The 26,032-nt window shown below is 40.0% G+C and overlaps 2 protein-coding genes across 5 annotated transcripts; one reads left to right on the top strand and one right to left on the bottom strand.

The window, feature by feature from the left end:
* The first annotated feature begins 1,611 nt into the window (after positions 1-1,611).
* BTNL2 (butyrophilin like 2) lies at positions 1,612-20,388 on the top strand. 4 transcript variants are annotated; one of them, XM_033093526.1, is made up of 10 exons: positions 1,612-1,656; positions 1,875-2,226; positions 6,121-6,204; positions 7,879-8,229; positions 9,890-10,171; positions 12,094-12,114; positions 15,917-16,264; positions 17,301-17,582; positions 18,255-18,351; positions 18,948-20,388. In XM_033093526.1, exons 3-10 carry the CDS (start codon positions 6,126-6,128, stop codon positions 18,997-18,999), a joined length of 1,512 nt encoding a protein of 503 aa, XP_032949417.1. In that variant the 5' UTR covers positions 1,612-1,656; positions 1,875-2,226; positions 6,121-6,125; the 3' UTR covers positions 19,000-20,388. The 4 variants fall into 4 exon arrangements, with proteins under 4 accessions (XP_032949417.1, XP_032949427.1, XP_032949408.1 ...); XM_033093536.1 differs by lacking the exon at positions 6,121-6,204 and having other exon boundaries at positions 1,613-1,656; XM_033093517.1 differs by lacking the exon at positions 1,612-1,656 and having other exon boundaries at positions 1,875-1,951.
* LOC117015137 (ubiquitin-conjugating enzyme E2 L3-like) lies at positions 4,459-5,145 on the bottom strand. The gene has a single exon (XM_033093560.1). The coding sequence runs from the start codon at positions 5,110-5,112 to the stop codon at positions 4,648-4,650; it is 465 nt and encodes a 154-aa protein (XP_032949451.1). The 5' UTR covers positions 5,113-5,145; the 3' UTR covers positions 4,459-4,647.
* Positions 20,389-26,032: the final 5,644 nt, after the last annotated feature.

Genomic DNA, 26,032 nt, shown 5'->3' with positions numbered 1-26,032 from the left:
GCTGATTCCAATTTTTATGTCAAGCATAATGTGTTATAACAGAGGAGTTAATACAGTAATTTCCAGATAAACTCAGTGCTTTCACAACAATTAATAATTTAAAAACAGCCGTCCACCCAGGGTTATTTCTAAGTTCTGAGGTAAGAGATGGGTTCTCCTCATACTTCTAGCGTTGACTCCTACCGTCATAGTCACCTCGTGACCCCCCTTCCACACCCCGCCCCATTGTCCCCCTGTGTTGATGACTGTTAAATCTATAACATCAATTTCTGTAGCCGAGCCCAATGTCATTTTAATGTCCCCAGTATTTTTTGGCAGCTAGAATTAAGTAATTTAATTCTTAATTAGGCCTTTGTTCACATGTTAACACTCTTCCTTCTTAACTTCTTTTGTTCTCAAGAGTGTAGTCATAAGTTGCTGATGTGAAGTCTTTTTGTCAGCAGGAGGAGTAAACTTCAGCGTCTTGAGGAGAATTTATGAGTTTGTTTTGGCAAAGGAGAGAAAGTCCCCAAGGTAGGTGGCACTGATGTGGAAAAAGTGTTACCTCAGACTGAAGAAACAGACTTCTCTCTCAGTCCCCGGACACTCCTCCTCCCCTACTCTCTAGCTGCATAAAAACTCCCTACTTTTGCTCTCAGGGGAGACAGATTTGAGAGATCCTGCCCTCCTGTCCTGTCGCTTTGGCCAAATCGAATAAACCCTCTCCTTCCAAGCCCCGTGTCTCAAGGTCTGGCGTACTAGCGCATGCGGCACAGGGACTGGAATTTTGGGCGGTGATTTCCTAACCTCTCCTCTTGCTGTACCATCCATGCCCGCATTTTAGGCAGCAAACTTCCATGTCAGTATTGGAGTCTTCCAGGACCCACCACCTCTTCTTGTCTTGGGGAACTTTCCACTTGCTGCTGCTCTTCAGTGCTGCTGTGGGGAGGGAGTCTGTGGGCACCACTGCCATTTGGGAACCAGAGGGAAGTGGGCGCTGTGCCCTCTACTCTATGAGAGAGAGAGAAACAGGGTAGAGACTCTCACCAATGCTTTTTTTTTCTCTCTCTCTTCAAACGTCTCGTCCTCCATAGTGGAAAAGGTCTTTTCTATAGTGAAGGATGGAGAAAAAATTCTTATATTAACAATTGCAACCTGAAGTTAGGTCGTCAAACGTGGGCTGGTCATAACAGGAGAGGGGAAGAAACTTCAGGGGGAAAAATCAGCTTAAACTTTATCACATCAAAATGTCACATATACTTACATTGAAATGAACATCTCAAATTAAATTTAAAATAATTCTGGACAACTCTGGAATCCCTGAGAATACATATGCAGACCCCAGGGGTACTTGCACTCTGATTAAAGAGAAACTGACTTAAGGGGAATTTAAAGGAAAACCTAACCTAAACAACACATATACAAAAAATGTGCCTCCAGCCTCTATTTTGTTATAATTTTTGTGCCTAAACATTGTGTTGAGAAGCTTATTAAATTTCTTTGGTCAATATCTGAGCGTAATTAAACTCTTTATTACCCGGCAAAGGAAGATAAAGAACCCAAGTAAAAAGCAATAAACTAGCACACAAGGGACCTTGGCCTGGGGCGGTGATGCTGGAGAAGGTTAATTCCATTCTCTGGGCCTCTTGCTTTCTCATCAGGAAAACGAAGGATGAGGTAATTAACATCCAGTCTTGCTTTCGACTCTAAGCCCTATGAGTTCTGTGTTCTGGCAACTTGGCACTAGGTGGGCAATCCTTATGGTGGGGCAATGTGAGGGAAGTGTGAAGACAAACCGCTCCACGTGCTGTGTGAGGACGCTAGAGAGTGTCAAAGGGGGGCCCTGGCTTTCCCGGGAGGGGTGAGGAGTGCTAATGTCACCATTCTGTCTGCAGGTCTAAACTCATCACTAAACCCAGTCAAAGTCCACTTGTCTGAGTTTCACTTTTCAGAGGCTTAAGGCTGATGGGAGGTGAGCACGCTATTCTGGCTGGAATTTGATTTGCAGAGTGGGCCTTGGGGATTTGACTCTCCGTTCAGCTTGGGCGAGGCAGCACAAACCCTCCCTCGCCCAAAGCCCGGGCACAGGGCCGCCTCCACCCCATCTGGCTGTCTCGCAGTTCTCACGCGTCAGCACCCCAGCCTCTGACCTGCCTTTGGATACCTGGGTGTGGATGAACGGTGTATCTGAGACCGAGTGAGGAGACCCAGCAGCCGCCGGTTTACCCCTGAAGGGGAGAACGACACGTGAGTGGGTTGGATTGTTCCCAGCGGAGGACAGCCAGGGGAGTTGGGGAAGAAAACTAAGTTGAGGAAATAGGGCATAAGGCCAGCACTCTGCAGGGAGACTGACACTCGTCCTAACACCTCCCACTTGTACTTTATACTCATCCCCACTGTGCATTTTTCAAAGTGCTTATGTGATTCTCACAATATTGCTGTGAATCAAGCTGGGTGAGGGAGGGGCACTAAATAACACTCAGAAAACCAGGATCACACCAGTGGTTTGTCAGGCGTGATGTTGTGCTTGTCCCTGAGCCTTGGCTGCCCTGTCTGTCACATGTCGATGACACAGCTGGGAAAATGTGGGGAATAATTGTGTTTACCAGAGAGGAGAGAAGGGGGAGTTTCAGGAAAGTACGGTAAGATTCTCTAGGTCACAGAAGTAAACACAAAGTCACCTTGTCTCCAAGAATTCTTGTTTTACTTGGCTTTTCCTCTCTAAAAATGTGTTGTTTAAACATGTGATAAACTGTATCTGCTTTTGAAGTTATATACATATATATAAACTTCAAACGTTGTGAACTGACTTAATTTATTCTCACCAATTAATTACTGAGGTTACTTGGCATTTGAGAATTTAAGTTTTGAGGATTTTTTACTTGGGAAAAGAAAACCGCTAATGACCCATGACATGTAGCAATTTGTAACTTTTTTGGCGTGAACTTTAATAGTGTATGCACAGACGTTGGAATTCAGAATTGTCGTTCACCTAACACCTAAACACAAACCACCACTCATTACATCTTAACACTAGTATTTCATCCAGAAAAAAAAATGAAACCGGTTTCTGAGCTTTGTGACACATAAACATATTAGATCATATTCTTGACAATATCAAACTTTCCCATACTGAACATCAATGGTAGTTTCAGAAGATTCTTGGCCTACATTGAAATAGTAAAAGGGAAATGTTAAAAACACGTATAATTAAAATGCTTTGTTCAAAGCTTACCAAAAAAGTCCAGTTATTTATTTACAAAAAATGTGCCAAAGGGGCAGCCGGGTGGCTCAGGCGGTTGCGGTTGCCGCCTGGTGCTCCTAACACCAGGTGGCGCGTTGGATTCCCACATGGGCCAGTGAGCTGCGCCCTCTACAGCTAAGATTGTGAACAACAGCTGGACCTGGAGCTGGGCTGCTGGGAGCATTTCCCCCACCCCCCCCCCCCCCCCCCCCCCCCCCCCCCCCCCCCCCCCCCCCCCCCCCGTGGGGGTAAGCTGCCCTAGGCTGCTGGGAGCTACCATGAGTTGTTGGCGGCGTGAGTGGCTGGCAGCCAGAGCAAGTTGCTGGAAGCTGCCCGGAGCTGCCAGGGGTGGCTGGCCGAGGGCCCGCGACCGACTGCCTCAGCCCGGTGGAGTACAATGCTCATAATACCAACATGGGCCAGGGGGGAGTGGGTGGGGAATGTGCCAAAGATTTTCAGCACGTTTACAGCTGGTTGTCTATGGCAGTGTTTCTCCTCAGCACTACTGACATTTTGGGCAGGATAATTCTTTGCTAGAGGCACTTTCCTGTGCATTCTAGGATGTTTAGCAGCTACCACCTATGAGATGTTCCCTCCCCTGTTGTGACAGCCAAAAACGTCTGTAGACATTGCCAGATGTCCTCCAAGGTCAAAACTGCCCCCTTCAAAAAAAAAAAAAAAAAAAAACTGCCCCCTTCCCCATCAAGAACCCTGGTCTAAGGCAGTTTTTGTCCTCATTTATGCGCATGCATGGATCTCTCTCTGAGCACCAGTGATGGTTAAAGTGCATTTTCACAACTTTCTTCAAAAGCTTCATTTATTTGCACAATTTTTTTTCTAGAGTGCATTTGTAGGTTCCCCTCTGCTTCAACATAAAAGTCCTAAAGGAACACAGACCTATAAACTGCTCTGCAGCAAGTGTGGGTCCTTCGTAGTTCCCACGATCGAGCGACGGTGCTTTGCACGGTCTTGGTGGCCGCTCTTTGCTTTTGGTGGGGAAAAAAATGTTTCTCCTTTCGCAAGGCGAGTCAAAGAGGCAGTCAAAGAGGCTGTTTCCATCAGCCTAAGGGGAAGTGACTGATACGTTTCAAAGTGCTCAGCTCATTTTCATGTAAATATGATAGTGCTCTTTCAGATCTAGGCATTGTGACTGGGCTTCTGTCAGTTTCCTTAGCGGTGTTTTGATGAAAGCTTGCATCGTGTGTTTTTTTGTTTTTGTTTTTTTTTAGAACATCTTAAGTTTTTAATCCTTTTATAGGTTACCTAAACCACTTTTGATTAAGAAAACTGTAGAAAGTTAGTAACTGCCACAAGCAAACGCCAGGCGGTGGCACATGTCAATTTTCCACAGAGTCCTGCTTTGCGGGATGTCTGCACTGCTCTGGGTCTCTGCTCACACTTGCTGGAATCAATCGCGGCAGATTTTAGTCCACAGGTCGCTTTTCCCCATATTTCTTTGTAAACTCTTCAGCATTCTTACAGAATTTTTTACAGTCCTTAGAGTATTCTTCAGCTAAGTCAGCCCGAAAGGGGTGCTCGGGCTGGGGGTCGTTCACCAGGGCTATCAGGGACTGGATTACTTGGTCGGTTTTGGTTGCTGGCTTCCAGTTTTCAGCACTAATTACTGGCAGACAGACCTGCCCCTTTTCATCAATGTTGGGGTGATAGATCTTTGTTTTAAATGTGATCTTCGATGGTTTGAATGGGTACTCTGCTGGAAAGTTGATTTCGATTCTGAAGGCCCCCTTATCATATGGAGTGTTATCAGGAACAATAAGCCCTTGCCAAGTCAATAAATTAGCTTCATCAACCTGGATGTTACGGAAGTTTTTCATTCCACATTTGCGGATTTCTTCAAGCTCCTTCATCAGCCTCCTGCTGGCCGCCATCTTGGATCTGGTTAAGCTTGCATCGTTTTTGATAGCAAATAGAGTCATAATAGAGCAAAAACTATCTCCTGAACCACTTGATTCATAGTCTCCATTTCGGATGGCTGGTGATTTCCCCCACCCTATAAAATCTTGCCAGTATTAGTGTCTGGAGAAAGAGAAGCAGTAACCAACTGATCATTGCTTCTGAGCATGTTCTTTTACTCAGTGTGAAACAAGTTTTCTTTCAATAAGATACTTGACACATCAGATAGAATAATTCTCAGGCTTCTTTCAGTCTGGGTTTTTCAATTTTCAAAACTAAAGCTAGCGTTCTATTTTTGTCCTGGTAGTTTTAAAACTTTTTAGCGGTGAAGAAGTATTTTTATAATGCTGGTACAATGGGTGTGTTGGGCTTGCCAATGTCTGCCGGTTGGGCTATTTCTTTTATTCATTCTTATGTGTCTTCAAGATGATACTGAAGGACCATTTAGGGTTATTTCCTTGGCCATCTCCTTGTGTAGCACCGTTTCTGCTACTCATTCCTTCACTTTCCAAGCATCCCCTTGCCTCTGGGGTCTCCTGAGGCTGCAGCATGAGGATACAGAGACTTCCTGCTCGTCCCTCTACATCTAGGAAACTCAAATGACAAAGGAATTTGCAGGTGGGACTGGAGGATGAGGACAAATATTTGACACCTGCTCCATCATTTCTGCATGCTCAGAATAGATGGAACTAAGGAGATGTTTTTAATGTAAATATTATTGTCCCTTTAGCTCAGGTGAGCTTTTTATATCAATCGGAAATCTTCCTTCAGGCCTAAAACATAGTTTAAACTACAGTGCATTCAGTAAGGGGTCAGAAATGCTCTGTAATTGCTGGGAAATGGCGCCTAGCCTGTTTTGTGTTTTGATTGTGGAGGTGTTGATTCCTCATTCTGACCACAGGACCCCTGGACACCACGGAGTGTGCTTGAGGTCTTGCAGCCTCATTTAGGTATGATCACGTTTTCTCTTGTGTTTGCTCCAGGGAGGATGGTGGATTTTCCAGGATACAGTCTGTCTGGTGTAGTTGCCTCCTTCGTCTTCGTACTGCTCACCATGAAGCAGTCAGGTAGGATGCCCTTCCTCCCTTGACTGTCCCAATGTCCGAGAGATGCGGCCCAGATGCAGAGGTCCAAATTCAAAAGGGCCAGTACAATACTAAGAGCAGGGGTCTAGGGGCCAAAGCATCTGTGTTCCAAAAAGGGCTCTTCCAGCTGTGTCACCTTTGGACAGTTACTTGAAGATCTCCTGCCTTAGTTTCCTCATCTTTGTGGTAAGAATAATGGCATGCCTACATCTCAGCAGCTAGCACAGGACTTCGGGTTAAGAGAGGCTGTACATGGAAAGCACTTGAATCACCATGTGGGACACGTTACCTGATGCAGCTGCTCTCCTGCTTACATTCAGGACCGCACTCTGGAGGCTAGAAAACTGGCTGCTTTGTACCATAAACTAAATAACATAAAAAATATTTGGAAATAAGAAACTAGGAAGAAGAATTTCCAAGAAATGGACATGGAAATCTCAGTAGCGGAATTTTGTTGGTCAAAATATTGTACCTTGGAAGAGGATTATGAAAATTCAGTGTCAGTGGGTAATATGAGAGCCCTAAGGAACATGCAGCACAGCAAAGTGGGGAAAGCCCTGGACAGGGCATCAGAAGGCCCAGGCTCGAGACCCAGTGCTGCAGGAGCTGTGTGACACACGAGGCCGCGCTCCCCTCTATGCAGTGCACTTTCCCAGCCTGTAACAGCAGTCAGCTGAAGGTATGACAGCAGTACTGGCTTCGTATTTACACTCCATCAGTGAGGAATACAAGCAGATCTCCACTTAAGTTCCACAGGGACCTTCTGAGCAGCACCTGTCGAGCACCAGCTAAGCAAGGCGAGGTTTCTTCTGAGGAGGATTGAATCTGCACGGAGAAAATGCAGGTGGCCCTGGGGCATTGTAGGATGAGAAAGACACAATATACGCCATGTGTGAAATTAGTAAATACCACGCAGAATTATTAAACATCTCTTAAATTTGCAGATAACGACAAAGAAGTCAAAATTTTACCGGAAGGCTCAAAATCTCTAGACAAATCACTGCCCTCAAACCACCACAAGACATCCTTGTAAAAACTTCATTTTAAAATAACCACAGGAACTGGAATCTTGCTTGCTCCAGACAAAAAAGAAAAAAAAAAGGAAAGAAATAGAAAGCTCAGTCATTTTACCTAGGACAAGAGCAATCCTGAAAAGTTGAGAAATCTATTGAGTAAATGTATTACTTTAATTTTAAGAAAAGTGATTATCAAGTCAGTCACTAACAATATAAAATGAAATCACTATAAAATATAAATCACTAATAAATTTTCCAATTACAAAATGGATTTATACATTAAGTTATTTGAGAATAAAAACAACCCAGAAATGATGGTTTTAGTATCTTAAAGATGAAGAAATTGAAAATCCAAATCTCAAATCTGACTGAAATAACAGATTTGTCCCCCAGATTACACAGCCGGTAACAGTTTCAGCACTGACACTCACATTTTTGAACTGCGTGTTATTTTCAGCACACAAAATTGTCTCTGTAACAGCAAAATGTGCAATCGTCATGCAGGGCCTCTCTAAAACATTGAAAATAAAGCCCTCCCTCCTCCGGCTGCCTCCTTTTGGATAGGGTGGGCATTCCAAAGCAAGCATATTAATCTTCCGTTTGGCATTTCCTGCCCCCTCTTTTTCGCTCACTTTTGTAGACGACTTCAGAGTGATTGGTCCTGCCCATCCTATCCTGGCCAGGGTCGGGGAAGATGCCCTGCTAAGCTGTCAGCTGCTCCCCAAGAGGGCCGCCCTGCACATGGACGTGAGCTGGTACCGCTCGGAGCCCGGCACACACGTGTTGCTTGCACGCCGGAACGGAGCTGAGGTGACCGAGCAGCAGATGGAAGAATACAGAGGCCGCGTAGAGTGGATAGAGGACGACATTGCCGAGGGAGGTGTGGCTCTGAAGATGTATAACATCCAACCTTCTGATAATGGGCAATACTGGTGCCGTTTCCAAGAGGGGAGCTACTGCGGAGAAACAAGTCTGCTCCTCAAAGTAGTAGGTAAATATCTGGGAGAAGACAGAGGGTCTCTGAGGGAGAAGTATGTTAATTTGTGGTAAGTTTATAGCAGGTTAAAGAACTCCCTTTAGTCATCAAGGCAATTCCTAATGCCCCGTCCTCATTCTGATTCATTTGAAAGCAAGCCGTTCTGAAGTCCTCCAAGCAAGCTCACATAAGCAATATCCTCAAATTTAACTTACATAGTTTTGACTATTCTTGACAATTATTTGAAAACCATGACATGTGGTCATTAGCAATTTTGCTGAGCCACATAGGCTGGCATGCAAGGGCCAGTCGGTTACGAGTGAGTGAGCCTAGCTGACTGGCCAGCATCTGTATCTCAGTGGAGTTCGTATTTCTTTACTCAACAACAGTAACTGAGACGTAAACACCTGGTGCAGTGCCTCCAGTTAGAAAGCTAGTGGTGAGACGAAGAAAGTAAGAGCGTTGTGCTTTTACGGAGATTATCATGAACTGTGTTCAGTGAACTGGGGACCTACAGGTGGTTTGGACATACTGTGAATGACAAGGTCCTGCATGATGCTTTGTATTAGCAAAGTAGGAGGGAGTTGGGAAGAAAGGGATCACTGAAGAAAGGGTCTGTCTTAAGGGAGAACAAATATCTGAAAAATAAACTATCGTATGTTTTCCTGGCAGGAATAACTCCTCCATGTACTGTAGAGAAAATCAGGCAAATCCATTTACCTTATCAGGGAACTAGTTCTCTGGAGATGATAACAGCTCTGGCTGATACGGCTTCCTTTTCATGTCCCTATGAGGCTGTTTCCTAACACCTTTTTTATTAACACACATAACTATGATTATTATTGTTGTTTGTTATGTTCAAGGTGATTCAAGATGGATGAAAGAATCCTTGCGTTTCTGAGATGTGGAGATGGGAGGACACATACTAAGGCATTTCTGTATCGGGGACATTTGAAAATAGGCCACACATTTTCTAAGGCTCTAGGTGAAGGGAGTGGGTCTCTGTTCCCCAGCAGTGACAGAGACAGAATAATCATTTAGGGAAAATATAGTCCCTTTTGTTTGAGTTTGAGAGTTGTGTTAAATAGAGAAAGAATTTCATGATTATATAAAAGTAGGATGTCTCAAAAATATGTTCGCATTGAATGGAATATTTAGATACAAGATTTCCTCATGGAGTTTCCCATTTTTATATACCCCAGGTGATCTACTTACACCCCAAGACACAACCACCAACAAAAACAATGGGAAGAATAGTCCCCATGAAGGAGATTTCTGACTTTATATTAAGTATGTAATCTATTTAAATTGGATTCAAGATGTCATCCAAAATGGCAGACAACGTATATTAGTATTAAGATGAAAAAGGCAGAATTTGTGGTATGGGGGAGTTCATGAATAAATTATAACACATCTTTGTTTACAGTACTAGAGACATAAAAAAATGTCATTATGTCCTTTGCTCTTATTCTCCTGTCTGAATCTGAAGAAAAACACTGCTCATGTACTAAAATTTAAAGAAACAGACAGGGGAACAAATACAGTGCATGTGAACTCCAATTTGAATGGGAAGAAGACTTTGGAGTGGGTTTTGCTCCCCAAACCCATGAACCCCAATGTCACTGGGGTCAGTCTCCATGGGCTGCAGACTCAGGCCTATGTCTTCCCTCCACAGGTCTGGGGGCTACCCCTCACATCCACATGGAGGGATCTGTGGAAAGCGGAGTCCAGCTTGTATGCACTGCAAAAGGCTGGTTCCCAGAGCCCCAAGTCTATTGGGAAGACATCACGGGAGAGAAGCTGCTGACTGTCTCTGAGTATCAAGTCCAAGATGAAGATGGCCTGTTCTACGTGGAAGCCACACTTATGGTCAGAAATGCCTCTACAGAGACTGTGTCCTGCTTCATCCACAACCCCACCCTCACGGAGGAGAAGGGGTCAGTCATTTCCATCCCAGGTGAGCGCCTGCCTCTAAGACCAAGACATTCAGGTTAGCAGGAAAGCTTCCAGGACGGTTCCATAGCACCTAATATTTTTTTAATCAAGGAAATTACCTGCGACAACATGGATGGACCAAGAAGGTGTTATGCTAAGTGAAATAAGTCAGAGAAAGACAAATACTGTACCATTTCACTTATATGTGGAATCTAAGCTAAACAAATGAATAAACAAAATAAAATAAAAAGACTCATAGATACAGGAACAAACTGATAAACTCAGCCGGAGGGCTGAGTGATGCGTGGAATGGACAAAAAAGGTGAAGGGGATTAAAAGGTGGAAACTTATAGTTATAACATAAATAAGTCATGGAGGTGTAGTGTACAGCATAGGGAATGCAGTCAACAATATTGCAATAACTCTGTACAGTGAAAGATGGTCACTACACTTCTCATGGTGATCACTTCGTAAGGTATATAAATGTCGAATCACTATAGTACACCTGAAACTAATATAATATGTAACTCTACTTTAATTGAAAAGAATTCATTTTCCAGAAAAAAGGAAAAATATCTAACATTTAGTAATATGTATTAAAAGCTATAAAACATCTATGACTGAAAAAAATATATACTACATTTTAATTGAATAGTTATTGTTAATGGTAGTCCAGTTATTTTCAACTTCAAGATTTTTTAATCATAAGTACGCATCACGTTGTAAAGAAAATAAAACTATATTCTTTCAACGGAAATATTTTCCTATGCTGTATTGTGCTGATTACTTCCAGGAACCTATCATATGAAGATAATCAAAGATGGCGAAAGCTATTTACATAATAGCATTTTAATTACAGCTTCATAGATAAATAGCAACAAAAACAACAGCCAGTACAACAGTAAAGTATTAAGTGTCTTATGTTACTATAAATTATAGCATTTATTAAAAATGATATTTTCAAATAATTTTAATGATTGAAAAACTCCTCATGTTGGACTATTTAATGATGAAGATTACATCTATTTATTTATCGATCATGTATCTATACACATTTCTAATCATGTAAACATGTTTGGCTTTAAATAACTTACGACTGCACCAAGATGTTTAGGACACCTTCTATATTTAGATATAAGGATATAAATACATAGTTATCCTCATTATTATAAGTGGATATAGAAAAAATTAAGTATTATATATTAATATTAAAATGAGCCTATATCTATATCTATATCTATATCTATATCTATATCTATATATATATATATATATATATACCATGGGTGCCAAAAAAATGTATATATGTGGACACTGGTCAATGTTGCTCAAGCAGTAGTTCGCCGTCATGAGAAGTGTCTGGACACTGATGGTAACCACTTTGATCAGAAGTCAAATATGACTTGTATTCATCTTTTGTTATCAGTATATATTTAGTATTACAATTTAATACAGTTTTCCTTTCTTAAAATGTGTATACATTTGTTGGCACTCTATATATATTTGCAAAACATATATATATATATATATATATATATATATATATATATATACACACACATGTGTGTTTTATCTCTCAGTTTGGAATTATAGATGATAATTGTCTATGTCCATAATTTTTATACTTTCTGTGAATTGATGAAAAGAATATGTATTATTTTTATGACATAATTAAATATCAATATGTTAAATAGCAGAAACAAACAGAATTACGGGGTGGTAGAACCGAGAGCATTTTTGTTGTGCAGACAAAAGGAAAAACAGCTGGACTAACAGGTGATCCATGGGAAAGAATCAATATTTTTCTGAATTTATTATATTTTCTTTTTTTATGAGTCAAGTTTTCCAATAAAAATCTAGCACTTGCTTTTATTTTTTTTTAATATATTATCTCCTTTCCCTTAGAACAAATTGCTTAATATATTCTTCTCATTCTTTTTCCAGAGAAAGTCCAGACTGAGCTCGGTAAGTAGAGCTGGCGGCAAGCACGAGTGTAGACGAGCCTCTACGCCCACCAGGGGGAGGCCGGCTCCCTGGACCACAGGAGCTCGGCTACTGCCACACCCCGTGAGCCTCAGGAGACCCTGAGGCCTGACTTGCCCAAGACTCAGGTTCAGTGTCACCTGCCACTGTCAGTGTTCACGGCAACTCCAGTGAGCCTCAGATGAGCCCAGTGAGGGGCACAGATATAATCTTTGCCCTATTGGGCGGAAGGAAAGGGAACTGCCTCAGAGTGGGTAGGGGTCAGCACAGGACAGCTGGTGGGGCTCTGGGGGAACTTTTAAAACACTTCCAGTGCGAATGAGGGCAATGTCATCATGATAACTGGAGGTCACCACCCACCACCTCCACCCCCTGGTTCTGCTATGGTTTCTGCACCTGCAACCAGTAGGTGCCAACCTCACCACTATTGGGCGGTTACTTTCACAGATGATCCAGTGCTGCCTGAGCTGACAATTTTCCTGGGGTGTTGTTGTTGTTGTTGTTGTTGTTGTTTTGTTTTGTTTTGTTTTTTGCTTTGGTTTTCTTTTTTTTTTTTTTTTACTTAATTGTTGTACTGCAGGTATTATTTACTGAACCTAAGGTAAGTGGTTTAAAAAATAACCAACTGATAGTTGAAACTTTCGATTTCTCCTTTACCTCTTTACCTTCTTCCTCCTTTCTGTGACCTCTTCTCCCAGCCCATGACAACCAGCCTGCTCCCTGCCCAGATGCATATGAACTTGTAACACTCATTTTCTCTTCCATCTACAGTTTGCTGTCCCTCAAGTCACCTGTTACAGGAGTGTACATATGTGCGTGAGTGTGCCTTAAGCACACTTTTCAGCCCATGTAGTAGTTTTTTGAGGAAAATCAAGGTCATCCCAATATCAGCCAGAGTCTAGTGTGACACTTTCGACCCCATTGACCATAAAGATAAAGGGAAGGGCCTCAGGAAGTTCAAAGGTAGCTCCATAATCTGAAGAGAGCAGCACACCTGTGAGCCTTACCTTCCAAGTCGGACCCCCTTCTGTCTCAGCGGCACCTGCTTGTGATCAGACAGAAACCTTAACCAGCAGAGCTTGTTACAGACGAGAAAGCCAACGGCAGGTTGACACAAGTCTCTGTCCATTAGGAAGATTTTAGGTGAAGAGATATCTGAACCAACTTGATATGTTCGTTGGAGACTCAGCACACAAAATACAATCTGATATCATGTGGTTCCTACGGTGTGCTGACCTTCGGGGACCAAAATAAAACAAGTGAAAAGACAGAGCTTCCCCTGGCTCCCGGTCAGATGGGGTAGGAGGGCTGTGTCCTCAGGAGCTTTGAGGGTGTGCTGTTGATTGGGGAGATGACAGCTTCACAGCCCCCTCTGTGTTATTCTCATGAACCAGAACTCAGAGGCCAGGACCCACCACAAAGGGCTGCTGGCAAACGGAGATCTCTATGGAAATCCTGAGACTGAAATCCCAGTTCCCACTCGGACAAATGATGTTACTGGTTTATAAAAATAATGACTAGTTCTTTGAAATATTAATTATATGCCTGGCACTATGCTAAGTGCTTTACAGGAACATTTTTTCTTATGATAATTATAAAGGTTAATAGATTTATCCTCATTCTACAGTTGGGAAACAATCTTAAGAGACATATGTGTTTGCCAAAAACCACCAAGAAATTGTGATGTTTGCTTTCTAATTTTTGTCTGACTTAAGAGTGCAAGTTCTTACTTATTCAAGTAAAGCATTGGTCCCTATTTTTCTCATCTTTAAAATGAACGTTGAATTTAATCTCTAATGTACTGTCAGGTTCTAAGAGTCTAGATATGATTATATGTAATATAATGTAAGTATTGTAATATAATATAATATACATAACAAAATATAATATACATAACATAATTTAGCATATTTGGGGAATGAGATAGCCCACTTAATTGAATATGCTGATTGGAGGAGGATTATATGATATCATGAGATTATCAGGTTTCAAGGAATTAGTGTATGAGTCAGTGTACTTCACACTCCAGGAAGGATTTAATTTTTCAGTTGACATTCAGAAGGCATTTAAGGAACAGACATTCAATATTCAAAAATAAAACAATAAATGTGAGCACAGATTGTGTATAAGGCTGTGTGCAAAACTGTAGAAAAAGGAGATTATGCAGAGCTGCTCTTAAGGAGCTCTTAATTGAGTAGAACAGAATATTAATTATTAACGAATAGGGCTGCGTGGTTTTTCTCCAATACTATAAACTTTATTTTCACTTGGTTTCTAGAAAAAATGGGAGTTTCATATATCTATAATGCACCTAATTAATTAAATCTCCAAAGTTATATTTTGCTCCTTTTAGTCTCCATTAAAATCAATTTTACCTCTTAATTAACCCATGCCTGGCAGGGTAATTTAGTTTGATATATACCACAGGCCACGAATAGGGGAAAAAGTCCTCATGTCGGTAATAGAGATGTTTTCCTAACAGTCTGTTTTGCTAAGTAATTTACTGCAAGATACATGGAGAAAAAGCAGCAAACTGTTCCCTAGGTCATTTTTTCCTGACTCTTATATTTCTTTTTAGATTTTAACAGATATATATGGAATGGAGACAATATTGTTTTAGGTAAAATTGAAGGACAAAGAAAACAAAATGCTAGAAAGAACTAGAAGTCAAATTTTAGCTAGACTATAAGGGAATAATCTGAAAATTAGAGTTATGCTGACAGCATTTTTTTTCCCCAGAGAAATACCTAGTAGATTTTGAATAATTGCATAGTGAGGACATTTTGCCTTTGGTCGTTGACTCCCATCCAGACAACACACAAATTTATTTCTGTTGTAAATGATCATAATATATGTGAAATCATTCCTACCACTTGATGAAAAAAGATGGCTCTCAATTTAGAATAGAGCAAAACTGGTTTGGCGAGGGCTTAATGAGAACCGGAGCGGATTCGGGAAAGCTGTCAGGGAAAACCTTCCATTCTCTGCAATGGGAAGAGAAAATTCCTTTTGTGTATTCATCATTTTTTGTATTTTGTATTTGACCAACCTCCCCAGTTCTTGCTCTTACTTTTCTTAAAATCGTCTGAGGGCATTGAGCCTCCTGTGTGTTTAGAGCCTCTTGTATGTAGGACCTTGGGGAACTAAAATATGATAGTTGATCAGACTTGTAAGATATTATAATGTTTCTTCACATTTCTGATTAAAAATCCACCTGAGACTCATTTTCATCTGCTCCCCATTATCAAGGCAGAGGGTTGGATTTGCTCCATAGCCCTCTGGTCTCACAGTCTACGCCTCCACACATGCTGCATGGTCATCCAAGAGCTTTGTATAGATTATTTTAACTCCAGAACAATCTTATGATTTTGATAATGGTATTTTTGCTTTATAGTTTGAGAAACTGAGGCATGCACCAATTAAGAAGTTGTTTAAGGTCATGCAGATTTGAAGTGACAAATATTAATTTTATTCCAGGAGTTTTAATTGCAAAATTATTTTATTGGGGTGTAATCTGAATAAAATTATAGTTAGGGGCAGGTGAGGTTTCCGTTAGTGATTTTTTCAGACTGACACACATGGTGGGATGGTTCTGCCTTGGGACAACCTCTACATTGATTACACCAAACATCCCCCTCTCCAAAGGGTGACCTTGAGCTTCAGAGCTCCCCTGAGATGCCCATCTTGAGATGGGCACTTAAACCCCACTTGAGATGTTCTTGCTGATGACACAATTTGCTCCATTTTGAGTCTTTCATTGTTTTTTGTCTGTTGTATTTAATAGCTTCCTTAAAAGTGATTGGACCTTCTCAGCCCATTCTCGTCAGAGTGGGAGAAGACATACAGTTAACCTGTTACCTGTCCCCGAAGGCTAATGCACAGAGCATGGAAGTGAGGTGGGTCCGATCCCACCGTTATCCTGCTGTTTACGTGTATGTGGATGGGGACCATGTGGCTGGAGAGCAAATGGCAGAGTACAGAGGGAGGACAGCACTGGTGACTGATGCCATGGACGAAGGGACACTGACCCTGCAGATACACAATGCCAGACCTTCAGACGATGGGCAGTACCGCTGCCTTCTTGAAAAAGATGGTGTCTACCAGGAAGCCAGTTTGGATCTGAAGGTAGTAGGTAAGGATTCTAGAGAGATGGTTTGGATTAACATCTGTTCCAACTGTTTAAACATGCTAGTTCCTGGAAAATTTTCCTGGAACCTGAAATTTTCTTAATGTCCATTCACTCATCAAATTTATATTGAACCCTCAAATGTGCAAGAACTGTTGTATATACTTAAAGTCTATGAACTCCAATGGACCAAATTTAATTCTTTGGGTATAGAATTTGTATCCTTCCAACGATCTCCATAAAGTGACCATACATTTAGTATAATTTGAGAATTTCACTCTATAACTTTACTCAGAGCTCATTATTTCACAAACTGCTATAGAAATTATGGGAAATGTATAGTTTCTAAGTGTAATGATTTCAAGACTAAACTAGATCCACATATAAACAAAAATAATAAATACTGACAGAATTGGCAGGATTGAGAAAAGACAAAATTGCTTCCTTCATCGTAATTTCCCACTGTCGACATCTGTGAGTGAGAATTGATTTTTACAAGCTAGCAAATGCCATTGAAGCCACTGAAGTCATAGGCCAACATCTTGGATATGCTATTTGTTTCCCCCATTGATTTTGTGTCTAAATTAGTAAACACATTTAGGAAATATCGACAGGAGTACATGGTGTGAACTTAAATGGACTTCATCATTTTCTACCACTGGACATACATATTTATAAGATTTTGGTCTTTAAGCCCATTCTGTTACTCATTTCCTTGCTCACTTCCTGGCCCTGTGATCCATGCCATGGTCAAAGTTATTTTGTTCTCAGGCATAGAAGAAAAAAGATTGAATTTGAGATTTATTGTATTCCTTAATCTGTCCCTCAATGATTTTAGAAATACAAAATATAAATAAATAAAAATAAGCAAATAAAACAAACCGAGAAATAATTCCAGCTAGTCTCATCCCGAAGTGGAGTATAATTTCCTCCACAAGTTTCGCTCTCTTTCCCAAGTTTCTACATCCCCTTTCCTCTCAGGGAAGTCACTGACCATACAGCCATTGGCAGAGACTCTAGGTTTTGTGTCTTTATTCCGCAGGACTGGGTTCTTCCCCACTGATCACCATGGAGGGACTGAAAGATGGAGAAATACAGCTCATGTGCACTTCAGAAGGGTGGTTCCCACAGCCCCATGTGCAGTGGAGGGACATGGAAGGAAAGGCTATCCCATCATTTTCAGAGGTCCTGACTCAAGACAGCCATGGACTGTTCCACGTGGAGGCATTTCTGTTGGTCACAAACAGCTCTGTTGTGAATGTGACCTGCTCCATCAGCAACCCCCTTCTTGGGGAGGAGAAAATGGCAACTTTTTCTCTCTCAGGTTGGTGCTTCCATGTGTTCCTCTCATCTGTGGGAAATAAATATGAAGACCAGCCCAGACTTACTTACTGTACTGCTGTTTCCTCATATTTATGTTCATCTCTCTGATGAAGTTTCCTGCAAAGCTGGTCTTCAGGACACCTAGGGATCTACTCTTCTGGGTTTCTCCCTGACATCCCAAACTGAAGCCCTAGGGTTACACTGTCACATACTAAATCCTAAGAATTAAGTCTATCGACATTGTATCTACAAGCTTTTTTCTTCTGATGTGAAAACAATGACATCATTTTGTTTTCTTCTGGATTAGAAACTAATTTCCCTTAGTGTGAACTGTGGACTGGGTAATTTTAGTCTATGCCACCCTCATTATTCCAGTGATTGTAGTGATATAACTGGAAAGAGAGGGGGAAGAGTGTGTGTGTGTGTGTGTGTGTGTGTGTGTGTGTGTGTGTGTAAGTGTGTGAGTTTCTGTGAGAAGCAAACAATAAAGCTAGCATGAACTTTGAGTTTCTCCTCAGTGTCTGCAGAGCAGGAAGAAGCAGACCAGCTTCCTCCCTGAGAAGCCCAGTTCTCTCACCCTTCTTTCCAGTTCAGGAGCTTTTCAGATAAAATGGACGATCTTGCAATTTTTCCGGTTTCATGATTTAATGGGGTTTTGGGGTTTTCATTTTAGAGACCAGGATGACTTTTACATGGAAGATACTGCTTATTTTGGGATTGCTTCTTGCAGTGGCTATAGGCCTGATCAGGAGGAAGAGCTGCAGAAAAAGGTAAGTTAGGTAAAGAGAAACGGTGTGGAGAACACGTGTGGTGGGAACCTTACTGAGCGCTTTCCCTAGCCTCTCTTTTCAGTAGTCACATAGGACAGTCATTCAGTGAACATTCAATAATTAATGAAACATGAGAGTCCATGACTTACAGTTATGCAATTGAGGACCCGTGCTGAATCAGATCGGTGTTTACAGAGATTATAGAAGCAAAAGGACTAAAAGACAGTAATTTGATCCCCTAGTGCGCGTTCCCAAGAAATCTAGTTAAGGGAGAGGAAGAAAAATAGTGGCATAACCATCCTTGCTTTCAAGGCTGAAAGCTGAGACTTCCTTGGGGTTATGTGGGCGTGAGCATTTCACTGAGACCGTTAACAATATGGTGAGTTGCTTTTAGTGGCTCCTGCTCTGCCGATGAAAGACTTCCTACTTATTGATAGAAAGGCTGTTCTGAGTGCCCCAGAAAGTTCTTTCATTTTAAATTTCTTGCATAATTGTAACTGTTATTTGCCTGTTTGGTTGTTAATATCATGAAATTAATATTTTTCAATACTTCCACCATATTGATTATTATCAGAATGAATTTTCTTTCTCTGCAGTGAATGTGACACTGGATCTAAGTACAGCTCACCCAGACCTGATCCTTTCTAAGGGAAACAAGCACGTGACCCATGGACAGTCATACAACCAGACGTCCCACAGAGATTTGAAGGCTCGCTCAACGTTCCAGGCCAGGAGGGGCTCATGTCAAGGAGGTGGTGGTGAGAAGGGGAAGTTGGGGACAGGACAGGAAGGGTCCCAGGTATTGCCAAGGACAATGTGAGGGAGTCATCTCTCTGTCACCTGAGAATGGTTTGGGGCAATTGGTTGCTATGGACATGAGCACTGGGCCATTGCCTCTTCTCCAAGCCTCCTCTTCCTGAAGACGGCCCCAGGATGGGTCAGAATCTCCCTTGACTATGCATTTGGACACCTCTCCTTTTATAACATGACCAAGTACCCCATCTACACCTCTCCCTCAATTTTCTTCTCAGAAACTGCACACCCTCTTCATTCTTTGATCCCTGAATATAGGTTCTCCTGACACCATTCACACATCCAAGGGAGCCTCTGCAACACCTCCAGGGAAAACAACCTTGGATTCTGGATGCCAGGATTAGATTTCAAGCTCCAGCTTGTTTCTACTTTCATCTTGAAAGGGAACTTACGAGACCATCCTCAGTCCAGATCAAGAGTGCTTCAACCTCACTCTGGCTTCAAATCTGACCTGGTGACTGATCCCTTCAGAGACCTAACTTATCCCAAGCTCTCTGATATCCTGCCTACTGATCACAATCTGATATCTGATGACCAAAGACCCTTAGAAAATCCAGTGGGGAATGCAATTTAGCTTAGAGGAGGACATGCAAGGAATGATTTGATTGGTTTCTTTAAGAAGAACTTGGACAATTAATTATCCATGTAGGGCTAAGTAAATGAAAAATACAGCTAAAAAAGAATAAGAAAAAATACAGCTGAGTATAAGGAGAAAAATATGATCACTAAGATATAATCTAGAAAATAATATGAAGTGTGGAATCCCTGCTCCAGACTTTTTTAAAAAGTTAATAGAGAATGTAGAGTGAGGACAATTTTTAGAAATTCTAGTCCAAGAGAAAAATTATACATCATGTATATGAAAATGTCAATTGTATTTTAAGAGCAAAATAAAGCAAAATATACACAATTTAAAAGTAATAATTATAAAATAAATGAACATAAGCAATAAATGCAACACAGTAAAATATTTTAAAGTCATACTGAGTTAAAGAAGAGAAGCTACATGTTGAAGAATAAATAATGTGAAAAAAGGAAGACGGGAAATGTCTTAAAGTTTTCTGAAGTGAGAATGAGAATGCACTCTGCTGCTATCCAGGATGGCAGACATCACAGAGTTTTCACTGTTTTTTGAAGAACATTTATCTACAGCATTCTGGAGTTTCTCTTTCAGGTCATAATTGTTTTTCTATTTTTGAATTAATAAATTTATGTTTGAAATTATGTATTATTCTCCCACAAGTATTTACACATTTATTTTATTTAGTTCTTAATTTTTTTCAATTGTGGTATAATACACATGACATGAAATTAATCATTTAAACTGTTTTAAAGTGTCCAATTTAGTGGTATTGATACATTCACCATATCATTATCCAGTTCCAGAATATTGTCATGACTTCAAGAGGAAACTCCATACCCATTAAGCAGTTACTACCCCTTTTTCTCTCTCCTCAGCTCCTGGCAACCACTAATCTACTTCTTGTCACTATGAATTTGACTAGTCTGGATATTTCAGGTAAATGAAATAATAAAATATTTTTTTTTTGTCTGGCTTTTTAAATCCAGCAATGTCTTCAAAATTCATCCATGTTGTAGCATGTACCAGTACTTCATTCCTATTTTTATTATTATTATTAAAATACTATTTTTAAAAGCTTTTTTAGGTTTACAGCAAAACCAAGTGAAAAGTCCAGAGCATTCCCACATGTCTCCTCTTTCTCCATAGTTTCTCCTACTAGTAACATCTTGCATTGGTATGGTATGTTTGTTACAACTGATGAACCAATATTGATGCATTATTTTCAACTACAGCCCACAGTTTACATTAGAGTTCACTTTTTGTGTTGTACATTCTATGGGATTTTACAAATTATTTACACATATTTGATACATTGATATACTGTATTTTGCCGTGTATAATGTGCACTTTCCTGCCCAAATTTGTGAGGAAAAAATAAGGATGCACATTATACATGGGTGGTACTAATTCCATATCTATATAAACATTTTTAATTATTTTATTTATGCTTATGAGCTAAAAGTGTAACTCTAGAAATCAATAGCGATATCCATATGCAAAATAATACCCTGGAATACAATAATCGGTTTTGTTGACCTTACAACAAACTTGCAATGAAAGTCATTTCAGCCAACAATTCAACAAAATGAAACAAAGAGCGACATATTGTTGTCCACAGAGTAAGTGACTCTGACTTGACAAGATAGGTGACGCCTACTTTATTACCAAAGGCAACGTTTCTCTTCATACACTTTAGGTGGGAGCTAGCAATCTAGCTGATATTTTTATAAAAATTATTGGAAAATCCCTTGGAAAATTAAAATGAAAGATTTTTCCCCTGAAAGTTTGGGCCAAAACCGTGGGTGCACATTATACATGGGAGTGCATTGTACATGGCAAAATATGGTACCTCTATATACCTTATATATTCTTTATATTTTTAAAGACAAATTTATAGGTAAATATGTTACCTCTGACTTAAAATATTTTAAACATAACTCTATTTTGATTTAATGTAATTAAAATATTTTATGTAATAATGTCTGAATGTTAATGGTCCTTTTTCCTTCTGTTTTTTCTTTTTTGGAGGGGGGCAGGGTATGTTTTGGCCTTCCTTTCAGTCAATCGAACTCTTTGTTAGTCTTCTAGGCTTGTATAGGCACTATATATAAATATATGGGCTTTCCCTAGAAAAGTATCATGAATGTGCTTTTTATCAAATTCTTTTACTATGTATTAAGAAACACATTTTTCTTTAGCTTCCCAAAGTGGGGATTAATTTACTTTCTCAGTTAGGCAAACTATAGGGAAGGAGAGTGATGGCTTAAGGAAGGTGCCTCTGTCATTAAAACAGTCACTGTGGTTAATGGATGAGTAATTGGATTGGTCTCTCAAGGATCCAGTTCTCTCTTAACTCCTGATGCATAGATAGCTGGCTGTAGTCATATAAATCATGGCAACCCAGAATAGATGTAAAGATTGGATGGACTCAGTTTCAAGACGAGGACTGGAGAAAACAGGGAGACTAAATTTGTTAACCCCTCTATAGGAATTTTTCCTTACTTGTCAATAGACTATAAGTTCCATTAGGATAATAATATTTTTCTTTTTTATGTATCTTCACAACCAAGAAAAGTGACATAAGTTAGTTGATCAATAAACATTTGTAGAGAGCATGAATAGATTTATAAAATAAAATATATATTGAATCCTTATTTGTAGAATGTGCTGTACTGGGATCTAGAGATAAAAAGCTTAATAAGACATAATTCCGGCCCTAAGATATTTTTTTATTCTATTGAAGTTTGTTTTTTGAATGTCCTCTTATACCTTCATAAACTGTACTCAAAATGGGATTGCCAGAGTAGTTTAGCAATAAAGAATTAATTGATGGAGTCAGGAGGTAAATTAAAGGCCGTTACTTTGCTGGAAACCATAGGCTACTTGGAGACCATTCACCATTTGTTGATTTACCCACAGCTAGAGATGAGGATATGAGGGAAAATATCATCCCTGACATTTCTACAACTGTGATTCCAATAGAACGTTAACCTTCACATTTTCTTTCATTGTCCACCTCCAGCCTAAACTACCGAATCTCTAAGCTTAAAAGGACAGAAACCCATTAAGAAAAGTAGAAAAAGGACACGTGGAAGAATCCTGTTATAGAACAAAATATGAATTTAGTTCCTGCAGGAGAGATTCTAAAAACTCATTTGAGAATCTCATGCTGAATGTCCTAAGTATATAAAAAAGAAAAATATCCAAAACTGAACCCATTATCCTTCCTAGTCTATATCAAAGTTCCAATCCCATATGCTTTGTTGTTATCCCCATATATAGTGTCATGTCCAGAAATCCCTTGTCATCCACCATATAATTGATTAAACCAGTTAATATTTTTCCACTGTTCATTTACCTCTCTCCTGCCATTATTATCTCTTGCTTATTATATAAGCCCCCCTGACCCCCACTGTCAGTGAAGTTAATACTCTGGGCTCTAGGTTTATTCTTCCTGAGTTCAAATACTGGTTTTGCCACTTAGTGTGCCAGGGAAATTTCACTAATCTCTCATTTTCCATGAGAGATTCCTAAAGGGACTTGTGGTTTAAAGATCTGTCAATACAGTAGAAAAATCTAAATGGAACTCTTCTATCACCAGGAAGAGAGGCTTATTTAACAGAAGAAGCTCATATTTTATATCCTTGAAGACATAAGCTTGGTAATAGCAGCTAATGAAGACTGATTGCATTAAAAGCAAAGGAAACCCTCAACGGGGGAAAAACACTGTCAAAAAGAAAAATAAAAGGCCAGTGTTACCAATGACTCTTTCTCCATGAAGGATGCGGATATTTCTTCATTCCATTAGACCAGGTTTTTTTTCTCTGAAAACATAAACTGCAACATCAATTCCTTTGTCATTCACATACTCATAGAGGACAAAATTCTGGGTTTGCTGGCCAATGTAAACTTTTTTTTTTTTAAGAGCTCTTATTTCCCAAAAGGTTTGGTCTCCTGCCCAAATGGTTTACTGTCATACACTAGACATCCCCACCGCTTGGCAAATTCCAGGTTTAAGTAGATGGACACTAGCTATTAACTTTCAAAAGGCTTCAACAGATTTCTGTGTGCTTTCAACAATAGTAACATGTGTTGAGAATTCACTCAACTGTTGACTGTTCCCTTCGAACACCACCCATCCTCCATAACTGATAACATAAACAGTAAGAGAAATTTTTCCTTTAAATGTAGTTTTAAAACTATTTATTTCAACACACAGTGAGCACCAGAACAGAAGAGAGGCCATGCATTTATTTGGAGTTTTCTTGTGATAAATTGTTGCTGCTCCTAAAAATACTGTATTTCCCCAAAGATAACACTAGAAGAAATTCCCCCAAATATTTTCCAGTTGTCCCGTTTCTTTTCTGCCTTTTCCTCTTTGAAAGGGGCTGGAATGATACCGAGTGAAAATGACCTGTTCTCCACACAAGGACAGCTTTCTTGGAGAACATGCCTACAAGAAGCTTCAGTGGAGGAAGCAGAGATACCTAGGTGGCTGATACTACTTTTAAAGGTAACGGAGAGTTAGCTCCACGGGGGAACCCCATATCATAACTCCTTAAGTGAGTTACAGAGGTCTTTGGAGAATAATCAGGAAAATTTTCAGTGTGATCTGAAGCTAAGAAGATAGTCACAGATGTGCCAGCACCCTGAAGGCTAAAATAAGGATGCAGGGTTCAACAGAAGGTGATTCTAGTAAAAGAATAGACCCATCAACTATGTTGTAAAAGGACACATGCCCAGCCTCCACGTCCAGGAAAACTCCTATATTATGGGGTCACTGACTCAGCGGCAGAGACTTTGGCTGGGAAGTGAGAGCCTTAATTTCTCCTTCCTTGTACACCACCACCCAGAAATTCTTCTCTAGATTTTCTGCAAACAACCCGTCTCTCTTCACTGTACCTGAGCAAATACCCAGAGCCCATCTAGTTCCAGGTCCAACTTCTGTCCCCACATTTACCTCTACATCCCAGTCATGTCTCCCCAGGGTAAAGCAATCCCGGCCCAGAACTCTGAGGTGCTTTCAGGTGCATGTGTGTGTGAAGGCATTATCGTCCTGAGGAACATCTTCTATTGAAGAAACAGGTTTTCCAGCACAAAAGATCAATGAAACCAAAGCTGGTTTTTTGAAAAGATAAACAAAATTGACCAACTTTTAACCAGACTCATCAAGAAAAAAAAGAGAGAAGACTCAAATAAATATTAGAAATAAAAGAGAAGGGACAACCAACAGCACAGAAATACAAAAAATTTTAAGAAAATACTATGAGCAACTATATGCGAAGAAGTTAAACAAGAAATGGATAAATTCCTAGAAGCATACAATCTTCCATGGCTGAATCAAGAAGAAACAGAAAATCTGAACAGACAGATTACTACCAACAAAATTGAATCAGTAATCAACAAGCTTCAAACAAACAAAAGTCCTGGACCAGATGGCTTCACAGGTGAATTTTACCAAACATTCAAAAAAGAATTAACATGTATTCTCCTCAGACTATTCCAAAAATTCCAGGAAAAGGGAAGGTTCCCAAGTACATTTTATGAGGCCACCATTACCCTGATTCCAAAACCAGACAAAGACATTACCAAAAAAAAAAATCCTCAACAAAATATTTGCAAACCAAATTCAGCAATACATTAAAAAGATTATACATCACAGTCAAGTGGAATTTATTCCTGGTATGCAAGGTTGATTTAATATCCACAAATCAATTAATGTAATACACCACATTAACAAAATGAAAAATAAAAATTATATGGTCATATAAATAGATGCAGAAAAAAGACATTTGACTAAATCCAGCATCCATTTATGATAAAAACCCTTAAGAAAGTGGGAATAGAGGGATCATATCTCACCACAATAAAGGCCATATATGACAAACCCACAGCTAATATCATACTCAATGGGGAAAAGCTAAAAGCATTCCCCTTAAGATCAGGAACAAGACAAGGATGCCCACTCTCACCACTTTTATTCAACATAGTGCTGGAAGTTCTAGCCACAGCAATCAGACAAAAAAAAGAAGTAAAAGGCATCCAAGTTGAAAAGGAGGAAGTAAAATTGTCATTATTTGCAGATGACATGATACTATACATAGAGCACCCCAAAGAGTCCACCACAACAAACTATTAGAACTGATAAATTTAGTAAAGTAGCAGACTATGAAATTAATATTCAGAAATCAGTTGCATTTTTATACACCAATAATGAACTATCAGAAAGATAAATTAAGAAAACAATCCCATTTACAACTGCCTCAAAAAAAAAATAAATAAAAT

Source organism: Rhinolophus ferrumequinum, chromosome 3 (assembly GCF_004115265.2).
Source record: "Rhinolophus ferrumequinum isolate MPI-CBG mRhiFer1 chromosome 3, mRhiFer1_v1.p, whole genome shotgun sequence".
Lineage (NCBI taxonomy): Eukaryota > Metazoa > Chordata > Mammalia > Chiroptera > Rhinolophidae > Rhinolophus > Rhinolophus ferrumequinum.
Note: the sequence above shows the minus strand (reverse complement) of the source record. Positions and strands in the feature narration are given on the sequence as shown.

Bases quoted from the DNA above. Each gene is read 5' to 3' on its own strand.
- BTNL2 (XM_033093517.1), top strand. The intron at 6,205-7,878 runs GTAGGATGCCCT...TCACTTTTGTAG, and splicing joins GCTCACCATGAAGCAGTCAG to ACGACTTCAGAGTGATTGGT. The intron at 17,583-18,254 runs GTTGGTGCTTCC...TTTTCATTTTAG, and splicing joins GGCAACTTTTTCTCTCTCAG to AGACCAGGATGACTTTTACA.
- LOC117015137 (XM_033093560.1), bottom strand. From the start codon at position 5,112: ATGGCGGCCAGCAGGAGGCTGATGAAGGAGCTTGAAGAAATCCGCAAA.